Source organism: Pan paniscus, chromosome 4 (assembly GCF_029289425.2).
Source record: "Pan paniscus chromosome 4, NHGRI_mPanPan1-v2.0_pri, whole genome shotgun sequence".
NCBI classification, from domain to species: Eukaryota; Metazoa; Chordata; class Mammalia; order Primates; family Hominidae; genus Pan; species Pan paniscus.
Window position 1 is genome coordinate 172,344,593 of NC_073253.2, and position 21,717 is coordinate 172,366,309.

Below are 21,717 nucleotides of genomic sequence, written 5' to 3' on the forward strand. Positions count from 1 at the left end.
TTGTGGACTTTGCTCCACTATTTTCTAGTGATGAGAGTGGCACCAGTTCTTCAGTTTTCTCATTTATTTTCAGATTTTATTTTGTTGATTTAGTAGTTACTTGGCAATAATTTTTTTATTATGTACTTATTGATTATGCAGTTTCCTGAAAACCTGGCTGGCTCTGAACATTCTGAGGGACTAATTTTAAAAAGAGTCAATATATGTAATAGAATGAGCATTGTACTTTGAATCTCAAAGTCCAAGTTTGAATTCTGGCTTGTCTCTTCAGGCAAATTGCTTTACCAAGGCTTGGTTTGCTTGTTTATAAAATATAGGCTCTATTCCCTATCACACAGTCATATTATAATAGCATCAATTAAATGAAAAGATATGATTAAAGCCCTTGCACAGTGAGAAAATAAGTTTAAATGGTCTCTGGTCTCATTTTTAATTCTCTGTAGGGCTGACTTTTTCTGCAGCCTGCCTCATTTTGTTTGATTTTCTTCTAAAAATTATCTTTGTTATTACCCACTTTCCCTGCAAGATGACTTCCTTCAAGAAAACAATACCTTCTTTTTCTTTCCTCTTTCTTAAGATATCACTAAAGAAGCCGAACACGGTGGTGCATGCCTGTAGTCCCAGCTATTCAGGTGGCCAAGGTGGGAGGATTGCTTGAGCCCAGGAATTCAAGACCAGCCTGGGCAATATAGCGAGACTGACCTCATAAACAAAACAAAACAAAAAACAACCAAAAGAATAGATACTACTGTGAAAGGAAAATAAATCCCAGGAGGCCCAAATCACTAAGCCAAGGGAAAAGTCAAGCTTGGAACTACATCAGGCAAACCTGCCTCCCATTTTATTCCTCAATAATACAGCTACAAGGCCGGGCGCCATGGCTCATGCCTCTAATCCCAGCACTTTGGGAGGCTGAGGCAGGCGGATCACCTGAGGTCAGGAGTTCGAGACCAGCCTGGCCAACATGGCGAAACCCCATCTCTGTTAAAAATACAAAACTTAGCCAGGCGTGATGGCAGACACCTGTAATCCCAGCTACTTGGGAAGCTGAGGCAGGAGAATTGCTCTGTTCTGTTGAATTTCACCCTGGCAATGGAAATCGATAGCTTATCTTCACAGGTGCGGGACAGAAAGTCATCCCTATGCTCATCTGAGACAAATGCATACCTCATTGCTTCCTCTGCCCTATTTATGTAAAAATGCAGTTTCACTGAGCCAGATTAAATTGTGTATTCAGTGAAAGGCTGATGAAGGATTCAAAAGAATGCAACCTTTTGTCTTTTACCTACTTATGACCTGGAACCCCAACCCCCTATCAGAACCAATGACAATGTTACACATACTGATGTCTCTTATCTCCCTAAAATATATAAAAGCAAGCTGTACCCCCACCACCTTAGGCACATGTTGCCAGGATCTCCTGAGGTTGTGTCATGGATGTGATAGTCACCTTGGCAAAATAAACTTTCTAAATTGGTTGAGACTTGTCTGACATATTTTGAATTCACATCACTAAGGAGATTTGTATTATCAGGTGTATGTATATGCCAATAATTCTGTAAAAGAAGAATTTTCCTTACTTGCGATATATTGTTTCTGTAGCCAAAGACTGGAGTTTAGTTAATTCTGGAAGCTTTTTTTACTTAGTTGAAATCTGACAGCTAGTACACAGTCAATGGATGGGTAAAACTGCTGCCACCTTAGTATAAACCAAGGCACTACCTCCAAACCAATACAAGTAAGCAGTCATCGTGTTCTGTATCATCACCTACTCGCAGTAAAAGCATGGCAGTTTCACCTTAGAAGTTTCTTGAAGTAAAACACCTTAGTTTTATTATATCTTGTCCATGAAGTCAACATTGTTTTTCTATTCTCTGTGATGAAGTGGGAAGTACACATAAAGCAGTTTCTTTGCATACTGATGGTTATCTTGAGTTAAAACACTCATGCAACTGAGTTTCAAGCTGAACTATCCACATTGTTCATGGAACACTGTTTTTAATTGTAAGAGTTACTGATAAACTATGGTTATTCATGCTTGGATATTTGGCAGACATTTACTTGAAAATGAACAACTGTGAGCCTATCAATTCAAGAAAAAGAACTGCGAAATAATGGCCAATGATAAAATTTGAGCTTTTAAGTGAAAATTAAAATTTTCGTAAACTATTGTCTGCTACCTTCAGTTTGACAATTTCTTAATACTTACTGATTGGATCATGGTAGTATTAATAAATGTGATTTTAAAAGTATAATGAAATAGGCCATTTAGAAGATGCATATGACTCAATGAACCAATTTTTTTTTTTTTTTTTTTTTGAGATGGAGTCTGGCTGTGTCGTCAGGCTGGAGTGCAGTGGCGCTATCTTGGCTCACTGCAACCCCCACCTCCCGGGTTCAGGCGATCCTCCTGCCTTAGCCTCCTGAGTAGCTGGGACTACAGGCATGTGCCACTATGCCCAGCTAATTTTTTGTATTTTTAGTAGAGATGAGGCAATATTTTTAATATAGCTAATGCATGATGTTAAAAACTTTGCATATGTAAAAGATGCATTCAAAATAGAAGACAGATCAATGAATTTTAGTGTAGTCATTTTAAGTTTAGTGACATAGTTTCAGTTTCCACATTGCAACTATACACTGTGGAGTTTTAGCATAGTATCGAAGAGTGAATATCCACAGTTCTGAACAGGTTATTTTAGCACTCTTTTCCAGTAATATATCTCTGAGAGGCCATACTTTCTTCATGTATGTCAAACAAATAACATATTGCAAAAAATGCGATTCAAAATATTTGCCAAAATGGGCTGTACACGGTGGCTTACACCTGTAATCCCAGCACTTTGGGAGGCAGAAGTAGGTGGATCACTTGAGGCCAGGAGTTCAAGACCAGCTTGGCCAACATGGCGAAACCCGTCTCTACTAAAAATACAAAATTAGCTGGGCGTGGTGGTGCATGCCTGTAGGCCCAGCTACTCAGGAGGCTGAGGCAGAAGAATCACTTGAACCAGGGAGACGGAGGTTGCAGTGAGTCGAAATCGTGTGCCCGCACTCCATCCTGTGTGACAAAGTGAGACCCTGTCTCAAAAAAAATAAAATATTTCCAAAAATGGCTCAGGCGAGATGGCTCACGCCTATAATCCCAGCACTTTGGGAGGCCAAGGTGGCAGATCAGTTGAATCCAGGAGTTCAAGACCAGCCTGGCCAACCTGGCAAAAACCCCATCTCTACCAAAAAAAAAAAAAAAAAAAATTGGGCGTGGCTCAGGAGGCTGAGGCAGGAGAATCGCTTGAACCTGGCAGGCGGAGGTTTCAGTGAGCTGAGATCATGCCACTGCACTCCACCCTGGGTGATAAAAATGAGGAAAAGTATAGTTTTTATTAAAATGTGAATAATGTTTAATGTGAAGAATGTTAATTATTCTTAGTGTCTGCTTGTGGGAACTAGGAAATAAAAATAAAATAATAAAATGAAATAGATACTTAAAATGAATTTAGATACTTAAAATATTTTTAGTTTTAAATTTCTCTCTTGCAAATATCTGTATTATATCCTGTATACACAAAAGCACTTTGGGTTTCTTTGTAATTTTCAAGAGCATAATGTGGTCCTGTAAATTCAAGGAAAGCCTGAGGCCAAAAAGCCCAAGGACTGCTCCCATAAACTAAGATTATCCTGTAGTTGGTGAACAGGGATAGAAAATAGTCTTACAACTTTTTTCCCCCTCATGTAAAGGAGAGAACTAAAGGTAGTTAACCCGGGTAGTAGGATCATAATTTGGTAAATTGCAAATTGTAAGGAATTGGACCCTTTCAATTTAGCAGTATGTTTAAAATGCATTTTCTCTTTCTTTCCCTCTTCCACCAAGTGTCTCATTTCATCTTTGTTTTAATGGCTCATGCAGTTTTCCCTCTTCTGTCTGTCTTCCTGGTTTTCCGGCTTTCTCCTGTATATCACCTCTAGTGTCACTAGATAGACCCTCCTTCCTGCTTCCCATCTATCTACCCAGAGTAGTTCTATTGATTTCTTCCTTCATGTTCTTCCTCAGCTCAATCTGCATTATGTTCTGTCCTGAAATACAGAGGTGCTTGCCACTTTTTCCCCTCATCTTTGACCTTTGGCCTTTATTCAGTGGGTTTTCTTTTATCCAGGTTTCTTTTCATGTTATATCATTCTTTGAGTGCCTTTTTGTACGTGAAATATTTCTAGTGCATCATGAATGCCAATTTAATGAAAGGAAGATTTTTCTCCTAAGACTATGTAAGCAGACTAAACAAGTTGTAATTCAGCAAGTGACTAAGCATAGATAGGAATGTTGCAGACAGTATCCCGCCACTGGGCTAGTTGAATTTATGTCACTGTTAGTGTACCATTCTAAGATTATTTGATTACCAAAATAGCTAAGTAGAGGTTCAGACTGTATAATTGTTCTTCAGACTTGTTTTTTAGCAGCAGATGCATTTCCAAATGTAATCTTACTCTGAATCTGAGCTTCACTATACAATATAGACAAAAGGTGAGCTTTTCCAGTTGAAGTAGGAGTCTGATCTGAAACACACCCCTGGCCCCAACAAAAACAAATAAAACTCCCACTCTTATTTTAACAGCTTGTTGAAGAGAATTATTAAGTAAAGGCCCTTTTGTCCGGAACTGCCATCTTCCTATAATTTGCCAAAATGACAAACACAAAGGGAAAGAGGAGAGGCACCCAGTACATGTTCTGTAGGCCTTTTAGAAAACATGGAGTTGTTCCTTCGGCCGCATATATGCGAATCTATAAGAAAGGTGATATTGTAGACATCAAAGGAATGGGTACTCTTCAAAAAGGAATGCCCCACAAGTGTTATCATGGCAAAACTGGAAGAGTCTACAGTGTTACCCAGCATGCTGTTGGCATTGTTGTAAACAAACAAGTTAAGGGCAAGATTCTTTCCAAGAGATTTCATGTGCATATTGAGCACATTAAGCACTCCTAAGAGCCAAGATAGCTTCCTGAAACATGTGAAGGAAAATGATCAGAAAAAGAAGCCAAAGAGAAAGTTAACCTGGGTTCAACTGAAGCACTAGCTTGCTCCACTCAGAGAAGCATACTTTGTGAGAACCAATGGGAAGGAGTCTGAGCTGCTGGAACCTATTCCCTATGAATTCATGGCATCATAGGTGTTAAAAAAATAAAAGACCTCTGGACTGTTAAAAAAAAAGCAAAAGTCAGCATGGGAATAAATTATAAAGTGCCAACAGAAGTATGTTTATAGTAAGAATTTTTTTTGTTTCCCAGCTGAAGATTTACTGGCATAAATGCAACCATCTAAAAACATAAGTTATGAAAAACAGTCATGAGGTGCCCTCCCCATCCCCCCAGCCCAGGCCCCTAAAACCTCCTCTGCGGGAGGGAGGGAGAGAGAGAGGAAGGGGGAGCCCCACAACCGTCTAGGAATGCTCAGCCCCTGGGCCCGTGCAGGGCGGGAGAGCCGGGCCTCAGCACATCCTGTAGTCTGTGGAGCAGGACAGGTCGCACAGATGGCCCCTGAAATCTAGGTTGATGGTGAAGTCCCGGTCCCAGTTCTTGGCGTTGGGCCGCATGCCGATGGTGCCGAAGATCTCCTCGCCTGTCTTCAAGGTCAGGTAGTCCTCCATGTAGAACACCGTCTGCTTCCAGTGCGTGTACAGGGACTCGGGTATGGTGGAGAAGCTGGTCCCTCCGGTCCTCTTGTGGCAGTGCATAAACTCGATGTTGAAGTAGGCCACCTGGGTGTGCACGTAGTCATTCTGCTTCACTTGCAGGCAGAACGGGGAGGTGAAGGTCAGGTCTTCCACCTTGACGGTGTAGATGTCTACCTCCTTTATGAGGCAGGCGTTGGTAACCAGCTGTTTGAGGTCCACCACATCCACTAGGGTTTCCTTGATGGCCACATCTTTGATGCAAGATATATCGAAGCCATAAACGTTCTCCCACCAGTGGATCTTGTAGTCTTTGTACTGCCGGTCGTCGGTGGCCGTCACATACAGTGTGGCCCGGTCTGGGAAGGTGAGGCTATTGGGCGCCAGCCACTTGTCCGGGCATAGAGCACAGTGTTGAGCATGGACTTGTAGAAGAGGCAGTTAGCCCATCCACTTGCTGATGATGATGTTCACCTTTTCCACCGGGAGCTCTATCTCCTCCACCTTCCCCTTGGTGATGGTCACCAAGTGGTCTAACTTGTTGGCTTCGACAATCTTCACCGCATAATCAGAGCTACTGGAACACTCGATGCCGATGACCTTGCGGGCCCGGCCTTGGCGGCGAACATGCAGAGGATGCTTGTATCCGAGCCCACATCCAGCACCACCTTGTCTTTAAAGAGGTGCCGGTTGTGAAACATGGAGTTGCCGAAGTGGGTGTAGGAGTCAAAGTAGTAATCTTTGGACGTCATGCCCTCGACGTTCGGCTTCTCGCTGCTTTCCGCCTGGCCACAGGACACCTCCATGATGCAGTTCACGCCCTCGGCGGCCGCCATCTTCACACGCACCTACTCCTCTTCCGGCCGCCAAGACCCCCGCCTTTTTCTATAGTAGAATTTTAAGAGGTGAAAGAAGCACAGTGAGAACAAGATTAACTCGGATATATTCTTTGCTAAGGCTTTACTCCCCACTTCAGGGTAAAACTTGGAATTACATGTTTGAGTCTAGCATGTTTGAATCATGCTCATTTCTGGCAACAGCGTGGCTCATTTCTTTTTGGCAACAAAATAAAATGCCTGCCTGTCTGCTGAAACTACTGTGTTTTGAAAGCATTTATATATTTATTTATTGATTTGAGACAAGAGCCTTGCTGTCACCCTGGCTGGAGTGCAGTGGTGCTGTCTTGGCTCACTGCAACTTCCGCCTCCCAGGTTCAAGCAATTCTCCTGTCTCAGCCTCCCGAGTAGCTGGGAATACAGGCATGTGCCACCACGCGTGGCTATTTTTTTAGTAGATAGGGGGTTTCGCCCTATTGGCTGGGCTATTCTCTAACTCCTGACCTCAGGTGATCCACCTGCTGCAGCCTTCCAAAGTGCTGGGATTACAGGCCTGAGGCACTGTGCCCAGCCGAAAAGTTAGTAGTTCTAAAAGGAGGGAAGGAACTAACCATATGGAGATACTACTTATGTGTCAGACGCTACTAGGTAATTTATTGGCTAGGTGAATCTTCAAACGGATGTGGTTATTGTTTATTAGAGAAAACTCCTTACCGCTGAGGAAATTATAGCTCAGCAAGGAAAGTGAATTTCCCAAGGGCCTGTGGTCCTAGAGCTAGATTTCCAACCTGAACCTGACGAGAGTTAAATAAAGCTTATGCTGTTTATACTCTGGTCATTATGTGTCACTGATAATGTTTTTATTTAGTATATCTTTTAGTGAAGAGAAAGAAAATATATATATGTGTGTGTATGGATGTACACATACATGACTTGCAGTCTTGTGATCTGAATGCCACATTTTTTTATTCCCACAGGAGGCAGCCTTCTGTGCTGTGATTCTTGCCCTGCTGCTTTTCATCGTGAATGCCTGAACATTGATATCCCTGAAGGAAACTGGTATTGCAATGACTGTAAGGCAGGCAAAAAGCCACACTACAGGGAGATTGTCTGGGTAAAAGTTGGACGATACAGGTAAGCCTGAAGAATAGCACTCATCTGTTTCACCATCCTCTGTTTCTTGAGACCTCTCAGATACAATGCTTAACGTATTTCTAATGATCTACTTAATTACTCATGGTACTCCTCCCCTCTTCTTATTGATTTTTTTCCTTATAGGAAGAGAAACCTAACTTTATGATTTACAATTGTAGGAGTAATACATGTTCTCTGTCGAAATTTTTTTTCTTTTGTGTATTTTGTGAAAAGTTTTTTTTTTTTTTTTTTTTTTTTTTAATGAAAAGACAGTAATAATCTCACAAGGCAGGCGCATTGTTAACATTTCGGCATATGTACTCCCAGACGTACCAATACGCAGTTATGCCCCCCACCATCCAAAATAACTGTTTTTACAGATTATACTCTGTTATGTGTCTTGGGTTGTTTGTTTTGAGACAGGGTATCCTCTGTCACCCAGTCTGGAGTGCAGTGGTGTGATCATTGCTCACTGCAACTTCAAACTCCTGGGCTTAAGGGATCCTGCCGCCTCAGCCTCCTGAGTAGCTGAGACTACAGGTACATGCCACTGCACCCGGCCACTTTTTCTTTTTTAAAATATTTTGATTGAACATCACACACCGGGAACTGTTGTGGGGTGGGGGGAGTGGGGAGGGATAGCATTAGGAGATATACCTAATGCTAAATGACAAGTTAATGGGTGCAGCACACCAACATGGCACATGTATACATATGTAACAAACCACGTTGTGCACATGTACCCTAAAACTTAAAGTATAATAATAATAAAATTAAAAAATATATTTTGATTGAATATGGAAAGCACAAAGGATGTAACATGCATGACTTTAAAGAATGACAAAAGTGACACCTGTGTATGTACCTCCCACTTAAAGAAATAGAACACTGTTGGTACTTTTGAGGTTTATTCCATGCCCTGATTCCATTCTCTCCTACCCCCAGAGGTAACCACTGTACTAAATTCTAGGTTTTTCATTCCTTCGCCCTTCTGTGAGAGTTTGTTTTCTTTGGTATGTTTTAGACCTTTATGTAAAGGAATTATTGTTGATACATTTTCCTGCAACTTTTTTCATTCGCTTTTATGCCCCTGAGATTCATCATAGTATTGTATAGTGGTTCATTCATAGTTCACTGTTCCTTTATGTAGTCACATAATGTCTAGTTCACTTATCCATTTTCCTGTTTGGACTGTGAACATTTGGTCAGTTTTTCTTGGTTTATATACTTGGGACCTTGAATATAAGTATATACTTATATACAAGTATATATTTGGTTTATATTCTTAGGGCCTTCTCTAGGGCATTCTCTGGAGTAAAGTAGGTAGATAGAGGTTTCCAGCTTTAATAGGTAGTGCCAAATTGTCTCCCTAAAGTGGCTGTATAGTAATTTACATTCTTTGATTTTGTTTGTATGTGTTTGTGTTTTGATTTCTTGGTGCTGTTCTCCCATATTCCTACTAATTATTGAAGGTTTCCTTTTTAAAGACCAAATTGTATTTTATTTTGTATAGTGTACCATGGATAATACTATTATTTTCTTGATGTTGAGCATTTATACTTTTTCCAGTTTTTCCTTCTTATAATGCTTCAGTGAATGTTATTGTCATAACTCTCTGTTCCTATATCATTATTTCCTTTAAGTAGAATCCTTGAAGTAGAATAATTGAGTCTAAGGGAGTGCGCACCTGTGTGGGAATGTGGGCAGGTGTTTTCCAGCTTCTAGCACATACAACTTGTTTGTGTTCTAGTTAGGTTGTAAGAATGCCGTAAGATGGACTTTAATGTGGACAGACAGACATTGCTAATCCTTACTTTTATATGAGTAGGTTATTTTCCTAATGCCTTGCAGCCTTCTAGAGGTTTCCCTTCTCCTTTTCACCTTTCCCAGGTGGTGGCCAGCTGAGATCTGCCATCCTCGAGCTGTTCCTTCCAACATTGATAAGATGAGACATGATGTGGGAGAGTTCCCAGTCCTCTTTTTTGGATCTAATGACTATTTGTGGACTCACCAGGCCCGAGTCTTCCCTTACATGGAGGGTGACGTGAGCAGCAAGGATAAGATGGGCAAAGGAGTGGATGGGACATATAAAAAAGGTAACTTTATCCTTTTTGTTTCTCAGGCAAACACAGACCTCTGTTACCTGAGTGTCTGATCTGTTTTAGAATTCACATATGCTCCATTTTGAAACTGCCTTTGTCCTCTCAGGGCATTATCTGGCTGCAAATACAGTATTTTGCAAGGAAGTTGACCCATGTAACTCATTATTTTTGAGCCTTAACCTTTACTTAATTTGAATTTCCTTGAGCTTTTTTTTGACTTATCAGTTGTTTTCTCAGCATTCCATCAAATAATGGAGTTCTGAAACTATTTCATAGAAGAAACACTTCAGTTTGTTAGACAGAGGCTCAGATCTCTAGCAGAGCTACATTTGCTCCAAGGAGTCTTGTCTTGTCTTGTCTTGTCTTGTCTTGTCTTGAGCTCGTTGGGAAGAAGTAAAATTCACCAGATATTGTAGAACAAACTAGTAAAGGTCAAAGCATAAATGCTCTGAATCAAAATAAAGTTTTGTAAACTGGCCTAGCAATGAAGGCAGGGTGCCCTGTTATAAGCAGAACTAGTTTTACTGCTTACCAGGTGGTCCAATCAACTTCGAACCCGGTTTTCTCTTACCATGTAATGGAGAAAGTTTGCTCTTAGAATACAGTGGGATTATAAAAAGTGTCCCTGCAGAGTACATAATTGGTATCCCCTTAGTGGTAATTACCTTCTTCCTCTAGCTGTCCTTTGAAAGATAATATATCCCTTGCTATTTAATTTATTTGGTCCTTAAAGTACAAATGGTTCCCAACTCAGAATGGTCCAACTTACAGCTTTATGATGATGCACTTCCATTATGTTCCTCAGCTTATGATGGGATTACATCCAGGTAAACCAATTGTTAACATGAGGAGCATCTGTGTAAGACTTTGTCTATAGGGTGAGATGAAAAGGGATTCTAAGCAAGTGACATGGAAGAAGATTCTAAGCAGGTAAAACTTCCTGGTTAGGGAATGGGAGTAATGTCGATAGGGAACAAGTTTAACAAAGGTTCTGTTTGCCACATGTTATTTTAGTAGCTCCTCACTTACCCTGTTTGTCTTGTAGTTTCTGTACATAGATATGGGCTGTCTATCAGTTCTACTGCTAATACAAAAATACATAGTACTGTGCTGTTAGTACTAATACTTCAGGAGCTGGGGTCTTGAGTCTTGTAATCTCAGGTGGTCAGGGATAAAGTCACCAGTATTTTGGCCTGCACAGAGCTGGCCACCACTGAGATTGGGGGAGAAGGTGGAGTATACGGAATACCTCAGGTCTGAGCCTGCCTAAGCTCTGAGATTCTGCCTTAATCAGGGGGTTTCTAGGTGCCTCTGACTTCTTGGAACTTGTATTTTTGCAGGAGAATCTGAAATAGATACCAGCAGTCGAAATACCTGCTGGGATTTTGGTATTATTAATATTGTGGCAGAAGTGTGTATTGTATATGCTGTGGGAACAGAGCAAGAAGAAGCTGGGGAGCAACGTTTGGAAGTCATGAATGATTACTAAGTGACTTTGAGGAATGAATCATAATAAAATAGTTAGCATTTTTGTTTGCCAGACCCTGTTCTGTGTTTATTTTCTGCTTTAAGTGCTTATGATAACCCTATGAGGTGGATACCATCCTGATCTTGCAGATGAGGAAACTGAGGCACATTAATGTTAAAGTACTCGCCTAACATATCAGTACCAGTAAGTGATAGAGGAATGTTTCTGACTCTGATAGTAGGGCCAGAATCTAACCTCTACACTGACTTTGAAGAAGGAAAAGAACTTAAAATGTGATACATTTTACCAAGAAGGCATCACATGTGAAAGCACGTGTTGAATCTATTAATAAAATCCTGAGTTAGCAACCTCCAAGTATTTGGTACAGTTTAAGCACATGGTTGGGGGAGTGTTGGGCTATTTTCCTGAAAGGATGAAGATCTAACTAGATCCCTAGTTAGAGCAGAGTTTTAGAAACTTCAGCCTGGGACATTGTTGGGACCATTAAAAGGTGAGAGGCTGCAAGTGGGAAAATCAGTGAGATGGCTGTTTTAAGTAGTTTGGGGCAGAAATGACGAGACTCTGCTGGACACGGTGGCTAAAGCCTGTAATCCCAGCACTATGGGGTCAGGAGTTCGAGACCAGCCTAGCCAACACATTGAAACCCTGTCTCTACTAAAAATTAAAAAAAATTAGCTGGGCATGGTGATGTGCGCCTGTAATCCCAGCTACTCGGGAGGCTGAGGGAGGAAAATCGCTGGAACCCGGGAGGCAGAGGCTAATGCCACTGCACTCCAGCCTGGGTGACAGAGCAAGCGAGACTCTGTGTGTCCACCCACCCCTCCCTGCCTGCCCCACCACCACCACCACCAAAAAAGAAAGAAAGAAAGAATGAGACTAATGGTGAATTGTTCATGGGGATGGAGAATATGATTTATATTGGATAGATGTTAAGGAGGTAGACTAGGACATGCTGAATAATGTCCTAGTCTACCTCCTTAGAAGAACACATTTTAGGAAAATTTAGATGATTCTCCTGGAAAGAACACATTTTAGGACAATTTAGATGACTCCATGGAACACATACAAACTCTGGTAGATGGCTACAAGGAAATGAAGAAAAAAGGATAGGTCAGGGGGAGAATTTCTTTAAAGGATTGACAGACTTGGGGAAAGGCACAGAGAAAGTGGGAAGAATGGGATTCTCAGAGTTTTTAATGTGGGTGAAGAATAAGGAATTACAGTTTTAAGTGCAGAATGAGAATCTTAAGATTTTGTTGGACTTTTCAGATACTGTAATCTTTTAAACATGAGAAAGTACAGGGGCCGGGCACAGTGACTCATGCATGTAATCCTAACACTTTGGAAGGCTGAGGCAAACAAATACCTTGACCTTAGGAGTTTAAGGCCAGACTGGGCAACATGGCAAAACCTTGTCTATACAAAAAAATTAGCCTGGCATGGTGGTGCATGCCTGTAGTCACAGCTACTTGGGAGGCTGAGGTGGGAGGATCACTTGAGCCCATGAGGTCGAGGCTGCAGTGAGCTGTGATTGCTCCATTGCACTCCAACCAGAGTGTTAGAGTGAGACCCTGTCTCAAAAAAAATAAAGTACGGTACTTGAGTGTAGATTAGCTATGAAGATCTGTGTATCATTAGAGCTAATAGTTTATATTTACACAAGTCTTAGGATAAGAGGCAAGAAGGAGAACAAAGCTTCAACTTTGAATTTCTGCCAGAGGAGAGTGAGCACAATATCTGGGGCACCTAAGATGTAGCATGTTTCCGAAAGTGGGAGGTTTAGGACTGAGGCAAGAAAGGCTTAAAGGCAGTGACTTTGCTAAGCAGATGAAGTGTAGTTGTTAGGAGATGGTATCTGTGGGCTTTTTAAAGTCATTTAGTTGTTTATTGTTTTCTCATCTAAAGCACAGTTGTCTAATCTTTTGGCTTCCCTGGGCCACACTGGAAGAAGAATTGTCTTGGACCAAACATAAAATACACTAACAGTAACAATAACTGATGAGCTAAAAAAAAAAAAAAAAAAAAAAAAAAAGTCCATGCATAATTTTTATGATATCCGCCACCACAGATAAGCAAAAAAGTTCTCGTATTCAAATGGATGGATGCCAGTGATCTAAAGGGTGATAGTCTGTATTGTGCCATTTAGTTCTGGATTATGTTTTGTCTTAATACTATGTCTGAATACTCTTTGGACTACATTACCTGTTTGAAAATAGCTGTTATGTGTTTTCTTTTTCATATAGCATTGGTCGATTTTTGTGTAAAACATGGAGTTTCTCCAACTTAAAGGGGAAAAAGTAAAAAATAAGTGAATAAATAAGTAATTCCACCCAGAGATTTTGAAGTGACTTGTGCCGTCTGTTTTCATAGCTCTTCAGGAAGCTGCAGCAAGGTTTGAGGAATTAAAGGCCCAAAAAGAGCTAAGACAGCTGCAGGAAGACCGAAAGAATGACAAGAAGCCACCACCTTATAAACATATAAAGGTGAGGAGAAAATCTTGGGGGACCTTCTCTAGAAGAGAAATGGAATAGCTGGCTCTTCCTACTCTGTTCATGACAAGAACGGAAGCACAAGCATAGTTCGTTTTAGGTAGAGGTATGAGCTTAAAAGAAGATCAGAAATAGCCGGGCATGGTGGCTCACGCTTGTAATCCCAGCACTTTGGGAGGCCGAGGCGGGCGGATCACCTGAAGTCAGGAGTTTGAGACCAGCGTGGCCAGGCAGGTGCCTGTAATTCCAGCTACTTGGGAGGCTGAGGCTGGAGAATTGCTTGAACCCGGGAGGCAGAGGTTGCAGTGAGCTGAGATCGTGCCACTACACTCAAGCCTGGGCGACAGAGTAAGACTCCATCTCCAAAAAAAAAAAAAAAAAAGAAGAAGAAAAAAAGAAACAAGTACCAGAGCACCATTCCTAGCGCATTGCCAGGATTCCCAATGTCAGGAGAATTGATTTTAGGTGGACCTAATTAACCTACCTAGTGAAATAGTCATCACCATTATCATCTGGGTCCAGTGGAGCCTTTGTATTTTAAACATTTTTATGTCATTTGTATGAATAATTGACAGACATAAAAATAAAGAGACAGTGGAGAACAAATTTATTAGAAATTTTAGTGTTATGTTGTTGCTAAAATAATTGCAGTTTTATCATTACTTTTAATGGCAAACCTCAATTACTTTTGCACCAACCTAATATTTACTAAATCCTTTTTACAAATCTCTTTTTATCAGATAAGTTAGTTGCGATGCTCAAATATCATAAAACATGAAAGAATATTGTTAGGCCTGTTGAGAAAAGGAGATTACCCAGGTTGTTCTTGTAAAACATCTTTGATGGCATTGTTCCTGGATGAGAATACGCTATTTCTTTTTTGTTCTTAGAAATGCATTATTTGTTCACTTATCCTTTGTGTGTGTGTGTGTGTGTGTGTGTGTGTGTGTGTGTGTGTTGTTTTTTTGTTTGTTTGTTTTTGAGATGGAGTCTCCCCCTGTCTCCTAGGCTGGAGTGCAGTGGTGCAATCTTGGCTCACTGCAACATCCATCTCCCAGGTTCAAGCAATTCTTCTGCCTCAGCCTCCCGAGTAGCTGGGATTACAGGCGCACACCACTATATGCGGCTAATTTTTGTATTTTTAGTAGAGACGGGGTTTCGCCGTGTTGGCCAGGCTGGTCTCGAACTCCTGACCTCAAGTGATTCACCCGCCGCAGCCTCCCAAAGTGCTGGGATTACAGGCATGAGCCACCACGCCCAGCTGTGTGTTTCCAAAGACTGATAATCTGAGATGCTACTTGGAGACTAATTTGACCACAATCTTGAGAATCTAGTATGTTTAAGTTTGTCTCAAATATTGGATCGAGCATAGTTAAACTGAAAAACTTTCGTTGTTTGTCAGAAATTCAGATTGAACTAGATGACTTAGATTTTTATTTGCTAAATCTGATAACCCTACCGAAATCAGACCTTCAAGATCGTATCTCCAGTGTTTTATACTTGCTTTTTTATTTTTAAACTCCTTTCCTCAGGTGTAATAGACGGTCTTTTATACTTTTTTTAAACGACAATGCAGTACCTTGGGTAATGCCGTAAGAAATCTAAAGTGTGACAGTTTCAGTATTTCATCGTGCTTATATGTGATTCCATTGTGCTTCCCTTGTCTTTTTTTTCTTTTTTTTTGAGATGGAGTCGCCCAGGATGGAGTGCAGTGGCACGATCTCGGCTCACTGCAAGCTCCGCCTCCCGGGTTCAAGCCATTCTCCTGCCTCAGCCTCCCGAGTAGCTGGGACTACAGGCGCCCGCCACCACACCGGGCTAATTTTTTGTATTTTTAGTAGAGATGGGGTTTCACCATGTTAGCCAGGATGGTCTCGATCTCCTGACCTCGTGATCGGCCTGCCTTAGCCTCCCAAAGTGCTGGGATTACAGGCATGAGCCACTGCGCCCGGCCTCCCTTTTCTTATTATTTCTGTCTTCTTTAGCATAGCTGTGAATTATTGATGAGTTAGTAATAGTGTGTAATGATGAATTAGTAAGTTGTTACAAGATATAGGAAAAGTAAGAACACTAAAATTCCATACCGTGTCTTAGATTTAGTCTGATGGACTTACATGGTATTTACAAGACAGAATCAGTTTTGTTCTTTGTTTGTTCCTTTGAGACAGGGTCTCCCTCTGTGACCCAGGCTAGAGTGCATTGCTGCAATTTTGGCTCACTGCAACCTCCGCTTCGTGGGCGCAAGTGATTCTCCTGCCTCCTGCCTCAGTCTCCTAAGTAGCTGGGATTACAGACATGAGCCACCAACGCCTGGCTAATTTTGGTATTTTTTGTAGAGTTGGGGTTTCACCATGTTGCCCAGGCTGGTCCTGAACTCCTCAGCTCAAAGCAATCCACCCACCTCAACCTCCCAAAGAACTGGGATTACAGGCGTGAGCTACGACACTTGGCCTGAATTTTATTCTTTTAAATAAGTATATTTTCTTTTTGAACTTTGGAAGACCTCTAAAAAGGGATAAAAGTCATACACACTGCTTCTGAAGCCTTTTTTTTTTTTCCCCCTGAGACAGAGTCTCACTCTGTTGCCCAGGCTGGGGTGCAGTGGCGTGATCTCAGCTCACTGCAACCTCCATCTCCTGGATTCAGCCCACTCTCCTGCCTCAGCCTCCTGAGTAGCTGGGACTACAGGCATGTGCCACCACACCTGGCTAATTTTTGTGTTTTTAGTAGAGATGGGGTTTCACCATGTTAGCCAGGCTGGTCTTGAACTCCTGACCTCAGGTGATCTGCCCGCCTCGGTCTCCCAAAGTTGGGCCTCCCACGGTGAGCCACTGTGCCAGGCCCAGTTTTTTTTGTTTTTTTTTCCCCCCCTTTATTAGAGATGATGATTTCACTATGTTGCCTAGGCCGATCTCCTGGCCTCAGGTTGTCTTCCCACGTTGGCCTCCCAAATTACTGGGATTATAGGCATGAGCTGCCACTCCTGGCCTTTAAATTGTTACTTTAAATGTCATAAAATATCCATACCAAGATTAAATTAAAAAAAGAACAAAGAACGAAAAAAGTCATAAACTGTTAATCCTTACAAATGATTACAACTTCTGAAATTAAGAATTTCAAAACCTATAATTGGATCTAAATGAGTCTCACAATGTATGTGAAAATATATTCTTGGAACATAGTCGTTAGGCCTCAGAAATGGAAAATAATTCTATTCACATAGTCCTAAGGGTCAGATAACAGCAAGGTAGGCATTTTAGAGTTAACATATTAACCATATTGAGCTATTGAGAGAGCAGTTTCCTGTGAGTGATCTCATCAAGAATTTAGAGGCCAACTTCTTTACTCCATTTTTTTTTTTTTTTTTTTAATAAACATTTCCAGGAAAAGGATCTAGAGCAGGCATTGGCAAACTATGGTTCATGGGCAAATCTGATCTACTGCCTATTCTTGTAATACTCTTGAACTACAGGTTGTTTTTGTATTTTTTAGAGATTGGCAAAAAAGAGATTTTGTGACACATAAAGATGATATGAAATTCAACTTTCAATCAGTATCCAGAAAATTTTATTGGAATACAGGCATGCTTCTTCATTTACATATTATATACGGCTGCTTTTATATTACAGTGGCAGAGTCGAGCTACATGTGGAGATCTATGGCCTGCAAAGCCTGAAGTATTTACTTTCTGACCCTTTACAGAAAAAATTACTTAACTGCTGATCTATAGTGAGATTTACTTAGAATTACATATCCCTGTCTTTGTTCTTAACCATGTGGGATTTGTTTTGGTTTGCTTTTGGTTTACGATGTGATAAGTACAAAACTTATTTTTGGATTAATAACAGGTTAGATCAGTTGATAAGAAACAATGATTAAAACATATATTTTCCAGCCTGGGCAACATAGCAAAACCCAGTCTCTACAAAAAATACAAAAAAAAAAAAAAAATTTGGGGTGCCTGTTGTCCCAGCTACCTGAATCACCTGAGCCTGGAAAGTCAACGCTGCAGTGAGCTGTGATTGCACTACTGCACTCCAGTCTGGGGGACAGAGTAAGACCCTGTCTCAAAAAAAAAACAAATATATATTTGTAGAGAGAAAAGAAGTAGCATGAACCTTTATGTGTATTTGGGAAGGGTTCAAGTAAAAATATTTCGAATCAGAAGTGAATGTTCAAATGCCCTATTCAGGACTTGTAGTCTTGGGTGACTGAGATTAGCTGTTGTTGTCTATCCCCTTAGAATTTGCCTTAGACATTGTAAGCCTTATGCCTTATGGCTTCCAGTTGCATGTGTTGGGGATATTTCTCCATTAACAAGAAGTTTCCAAACCTTACCAGTGTTTTGATGAATCTAGGAACAGATCTGGCAGTGAGACCTACATCCATTTTCCCCACGGACAGCATCTTGCTGGAGTGTCTTGCAGGTCTATACGATCCTCCCACTGCAGCTTCCTGAGTAGCTGGGACCTCAAGCACTTGCCACCATGCCCGGCTAAGCTTTATAATTTTTTTGTAGACATAGGGTTTCATTATGTTGCCTGGTCTGGTCTTGAACTTCTGGGCTCAAACAATCCTCCAGTCTCAGCCTCCGAAAGTGCTGGGATTACAGATGTGAGCCACTGCACCTGGCCTCCTCCTGTTAAATGTTGATAGAAAAATGGTTTGATAGCAGCATATATCCAGATTGTAGATTTTATAATATTAAAGGGGAATGGGCAAATAATAAAATGCAAGAAATGAAAGCATTTGAAAATTTAGAGGACAGAAATGACTTTTAAGTAAGTGATTTTAGGTGGACTGGAATGAGTAATCTAGAATATTTGATATGAGAGAAACAATCATAAGGGCATTATATAAGAAAGGAAGAAAGAATTTAATATGTCTACCATGTTTAAGAGGCAGCTAGATGCTGTACTATACATATATTTCTTATTCTTACAATAGTCTTGCAAGTAATTTATTCAAAATCACACAGTTCCTGAACAGTCAAAATTTTTTGTGCGGTTTGTGTCTTAGAAGACTAAATTTGACTGTTCCCACTGAAATAATATGAAATGAGGGGAGATACATTCTCATGCACAAATCCATTATTGTACTGGAACATCTATTGTCTTTCCTTATTGTTGCTAGTATTTGTTAAAACCTCTACATTAATGGCTTTGGTGTCACAATAACTGTTTGACCTTCATGTTTTACCTCACCAAACTTTCACTGTATTTTTGAGCACTAGCACCACTTCTAAATTAATCCATGAGTGACATTGCTATAGTCCTTTTAAAAGATTTTAAATTATAAGCTGGGTGTGGTGATACCTGCCTGTAGTCCCAACTACTTGTGAGGCTGATGCAGGAAGCATAGAGGAACTCAAATTACACACAGATGATTTCATGCCATTTATTTGCCACTTAAGAACAGTGCTTTTGCCAGGTGTGGTGGCTCACACCTATAATCCCAGCACTTTCAGAGACCGAGGCGGGCAGATCACCTGAGGTCAGGAGATCACAAGGTCAGGAGATCGAGACCAGCCTGGCCAACATAGTGAAACTCCATCTTTCCTAAAAATACAAAAATTAGCCGGGCTTGGTGGTGTGTGCCTATAGTCCCAGCTACCTGGGAGGCTGAGGCAGTAGAATGGCTAGAACCCAGGAGGCAGAGGTTGCAGTCAGCCAGGATCCCGCCACTACACTGCAGCCTGGGCAACAGAGCTAGACTCCCTCTCAAAAAAAGGAAGGAAGAATAATGCCTATTTTTTTGTAGCAGCAAATGTGACACCAACATGTGGCAATAGCAGAAACCTAGTTTACAGTTCACCTGGCTTATCAGCTTTGAAAATTTTTTTTTTTTTTTTTTTTTTTTTGAGACGGAGTCTCGCCCTGTCACCCAGGCTGGAGTGCAGTCACGCGATCTCTGCAAGCTCCGCTGCCTCCCAGTTTCACACCATTCTCCTGCCTCAGCCTCCTGAGTAGCTGGGACTACAGGTGCCCGCCACCACGCCTGGCTAATTTTTTTGTATTTTTAGTAGAGACGGGGTTTCACCGTGTTAGCCAGGATGGTCTTGATCTCCTGACCTCGTGATCCACCTGCCTCGGCCTCCCAAAGTGCTGGGATTACAGGTGTGAGCCACCACGCGCGGCTGAAATTATTTTTTAAAATGAATTTCAAAAAAATTTTTAAAGTTCATATTTTATTTTATTTTATTTTATTTTATTTTATTTTATTTTATATTTTTTGTGACCAAGAGACCGAGTCTCACTCTGTTGCCCAGGCTGGAGTGCAGTGGCACGACCTAGGCTCACTGCAAGCTCCGCCTCCTGGGTTTACTTATACCATTCTCCTGCCTCAGCCTCCCAAGTAGCTGGGACTACAGGCGCCCACCACCACGCCTGTCTAATTTTTTGTATTTTTAGTAGAGACGGGGTTTCACCGTGTTAGCCAGGATGGTCTCAATCTCCTGACCTCGTAATCCACCTGCCTCGGCCTCCCAAAGTGCTGGGATTACAGGCGTGAGCCACTGTGCCCGGCTCGTATTTTATTTTTTTGAGATGGAATCTCAACATATTGGCCAGGCTGGAGTGCAGTGGTGAAATCTTGTCTCACTGCAACCTCCGCCTCCTGGGTTCAAGCAATTCTTGTGGAGTGCATATTTTGTATGTCAAGTAAGGCTCTGTTTTTATATCAAACTAAGTGTTGATAGTTCAAAATCATGGGAAATGTGGCTGCAACTTCAAGGAAAAAAAGTTTGCCTTTTTCAGGACATGAATTGTCTTCTGCTGACTTGTTTTATGCGGTATACTTTGTGTTACTTTTCCAGGTAAACCGTCCTATTGGCAGGGTACAGATCTTCACTGCAGACTTATCTGAAATACCCCGTTGCAACTGTAAAGCTACTGATGAGAACCCCTGTGGGATAGACTCTGAATGCATCAACCGCATGCTGCTCTATGAGTGCCACCCCACAGTGTGTCCTGCCGGAGGGCGCTGTCAAAACCAGTGCTTTTCCAAGCGCCAATATCCAGAGGTTGAAATTTTCCGCACATTACAGCGGGGTTGGGGTCTACGGACAAAAACTGATATTAAAAAGGTTAGAAAAAGCTAAATTACCATATACTTTCTCCTCTTTGCAGTTGCTTGATATCATTGATCCTTAACATTAGAAAATTCATCATAGAAGAAAATAACACAGTTAATAATTAACCTTATTGTTGTGTCTTGCCATATCCTTCTACCGTTTAGAGGCTTATGAATGGATGGTTTTGATCTCCCAAGTCCTTTGTATTGATCATGGTCACTGTGTAGGAGGTTGGAAAAAATGGGACATTCATAGAGATGCTATGGCTTTGTTTGCTTTTTTGTGTATATCCTACAGCTGGTAATTAAGAGAGATGACAGTGAGCACATGATACAGAGACATTGATCCACCTACTAATAAAACATTTTTAGTGAGGAAAAAACAGGTCTGGCTTCATGAAACATGAAGGATAAGAAGGTTAAGCCTTATTGGATGAAAATGCAGTCATGTCTTCAACTTAAAACTTGGCAGGATCTCTAAGTTTCTAATAAATAAATAATATTGTATAGTCTTTTTTTTTTTTTTTTATAAAATAAGCCTTATTCTGGTTACATTTTCTGAAGAATTTTATTGGTTTCCAGGAAATGTAGTGTATATGGGTTGGCGTTTAGTCATTTGCTAAGTAGTTATTTTTATATTTACTGTATGTGCCAGGTATTGTGCTGGGGATGCACTAACCAAGACGAGAGATATGGCCTATACTTTCATAAAATTTACATTTCAGAGGGAGAGAAATATTGAACAAATCATCTCCCAGTGTGAAAGTATAAAGGGCTCTAGAGATGTGTGACAAAGGAACTGAAACTAGTTTGTCTCTGATGATATTATATTTTATTTTATATATTTTTTGAGAGAGGGTCTCACTCTGTCACCCAAACTGGAGTGCACTGGTGCCATCTCCGCTCACTGCAACGTTCAACTTCCAGGCTCAAGT

General features: G+C 41.0%; 1 protein-coding gene and 1 pseudogene across 14 annotated transcripts in view; one reads left to right on the forward strand and one right to left on the reverse strand.

The window, feature by feature from the left end:
• NSD1 (nuclear receptor binding SET domain protein 1) overlaps positions 1 to 21,717 on the forward strand; it is a 170,572-nt gene that overhangs the window by 130,419 nt on the left and 18,436 nt on the right. For all 14 annotated transcript variants that reach the window (XM_008958210.5, XM_034961061.4, XM_034961057.3 and 11 more), the window contains 4 exons: positions 7,475 to 7,631; positions 9,522 to 9,727; positions 13,593 to 13,705; positions 20,526 to 20,795. In XM_008958210.5, coding sequence (XP_008956458.1) covers positions 7,475 to 7,631; positions 9,522 to 9,727; positions 13,593 to 13,705; positions 20,526 to 20,795 — 746 coding nt within the window. The remainder of the gene's footprint in view (positions 1 to 7,474; positions 7,632 to 9,521; positions 9,728 to 13,592; positions 13,706 to 20,525; positions 20,796 to 21,717) is intronic.
• On the reverse strand, positions 3,165 to 7,452 carry LOC100993150 (protein arginine N-methyltransferase 1-like; annotated as a pseudogene).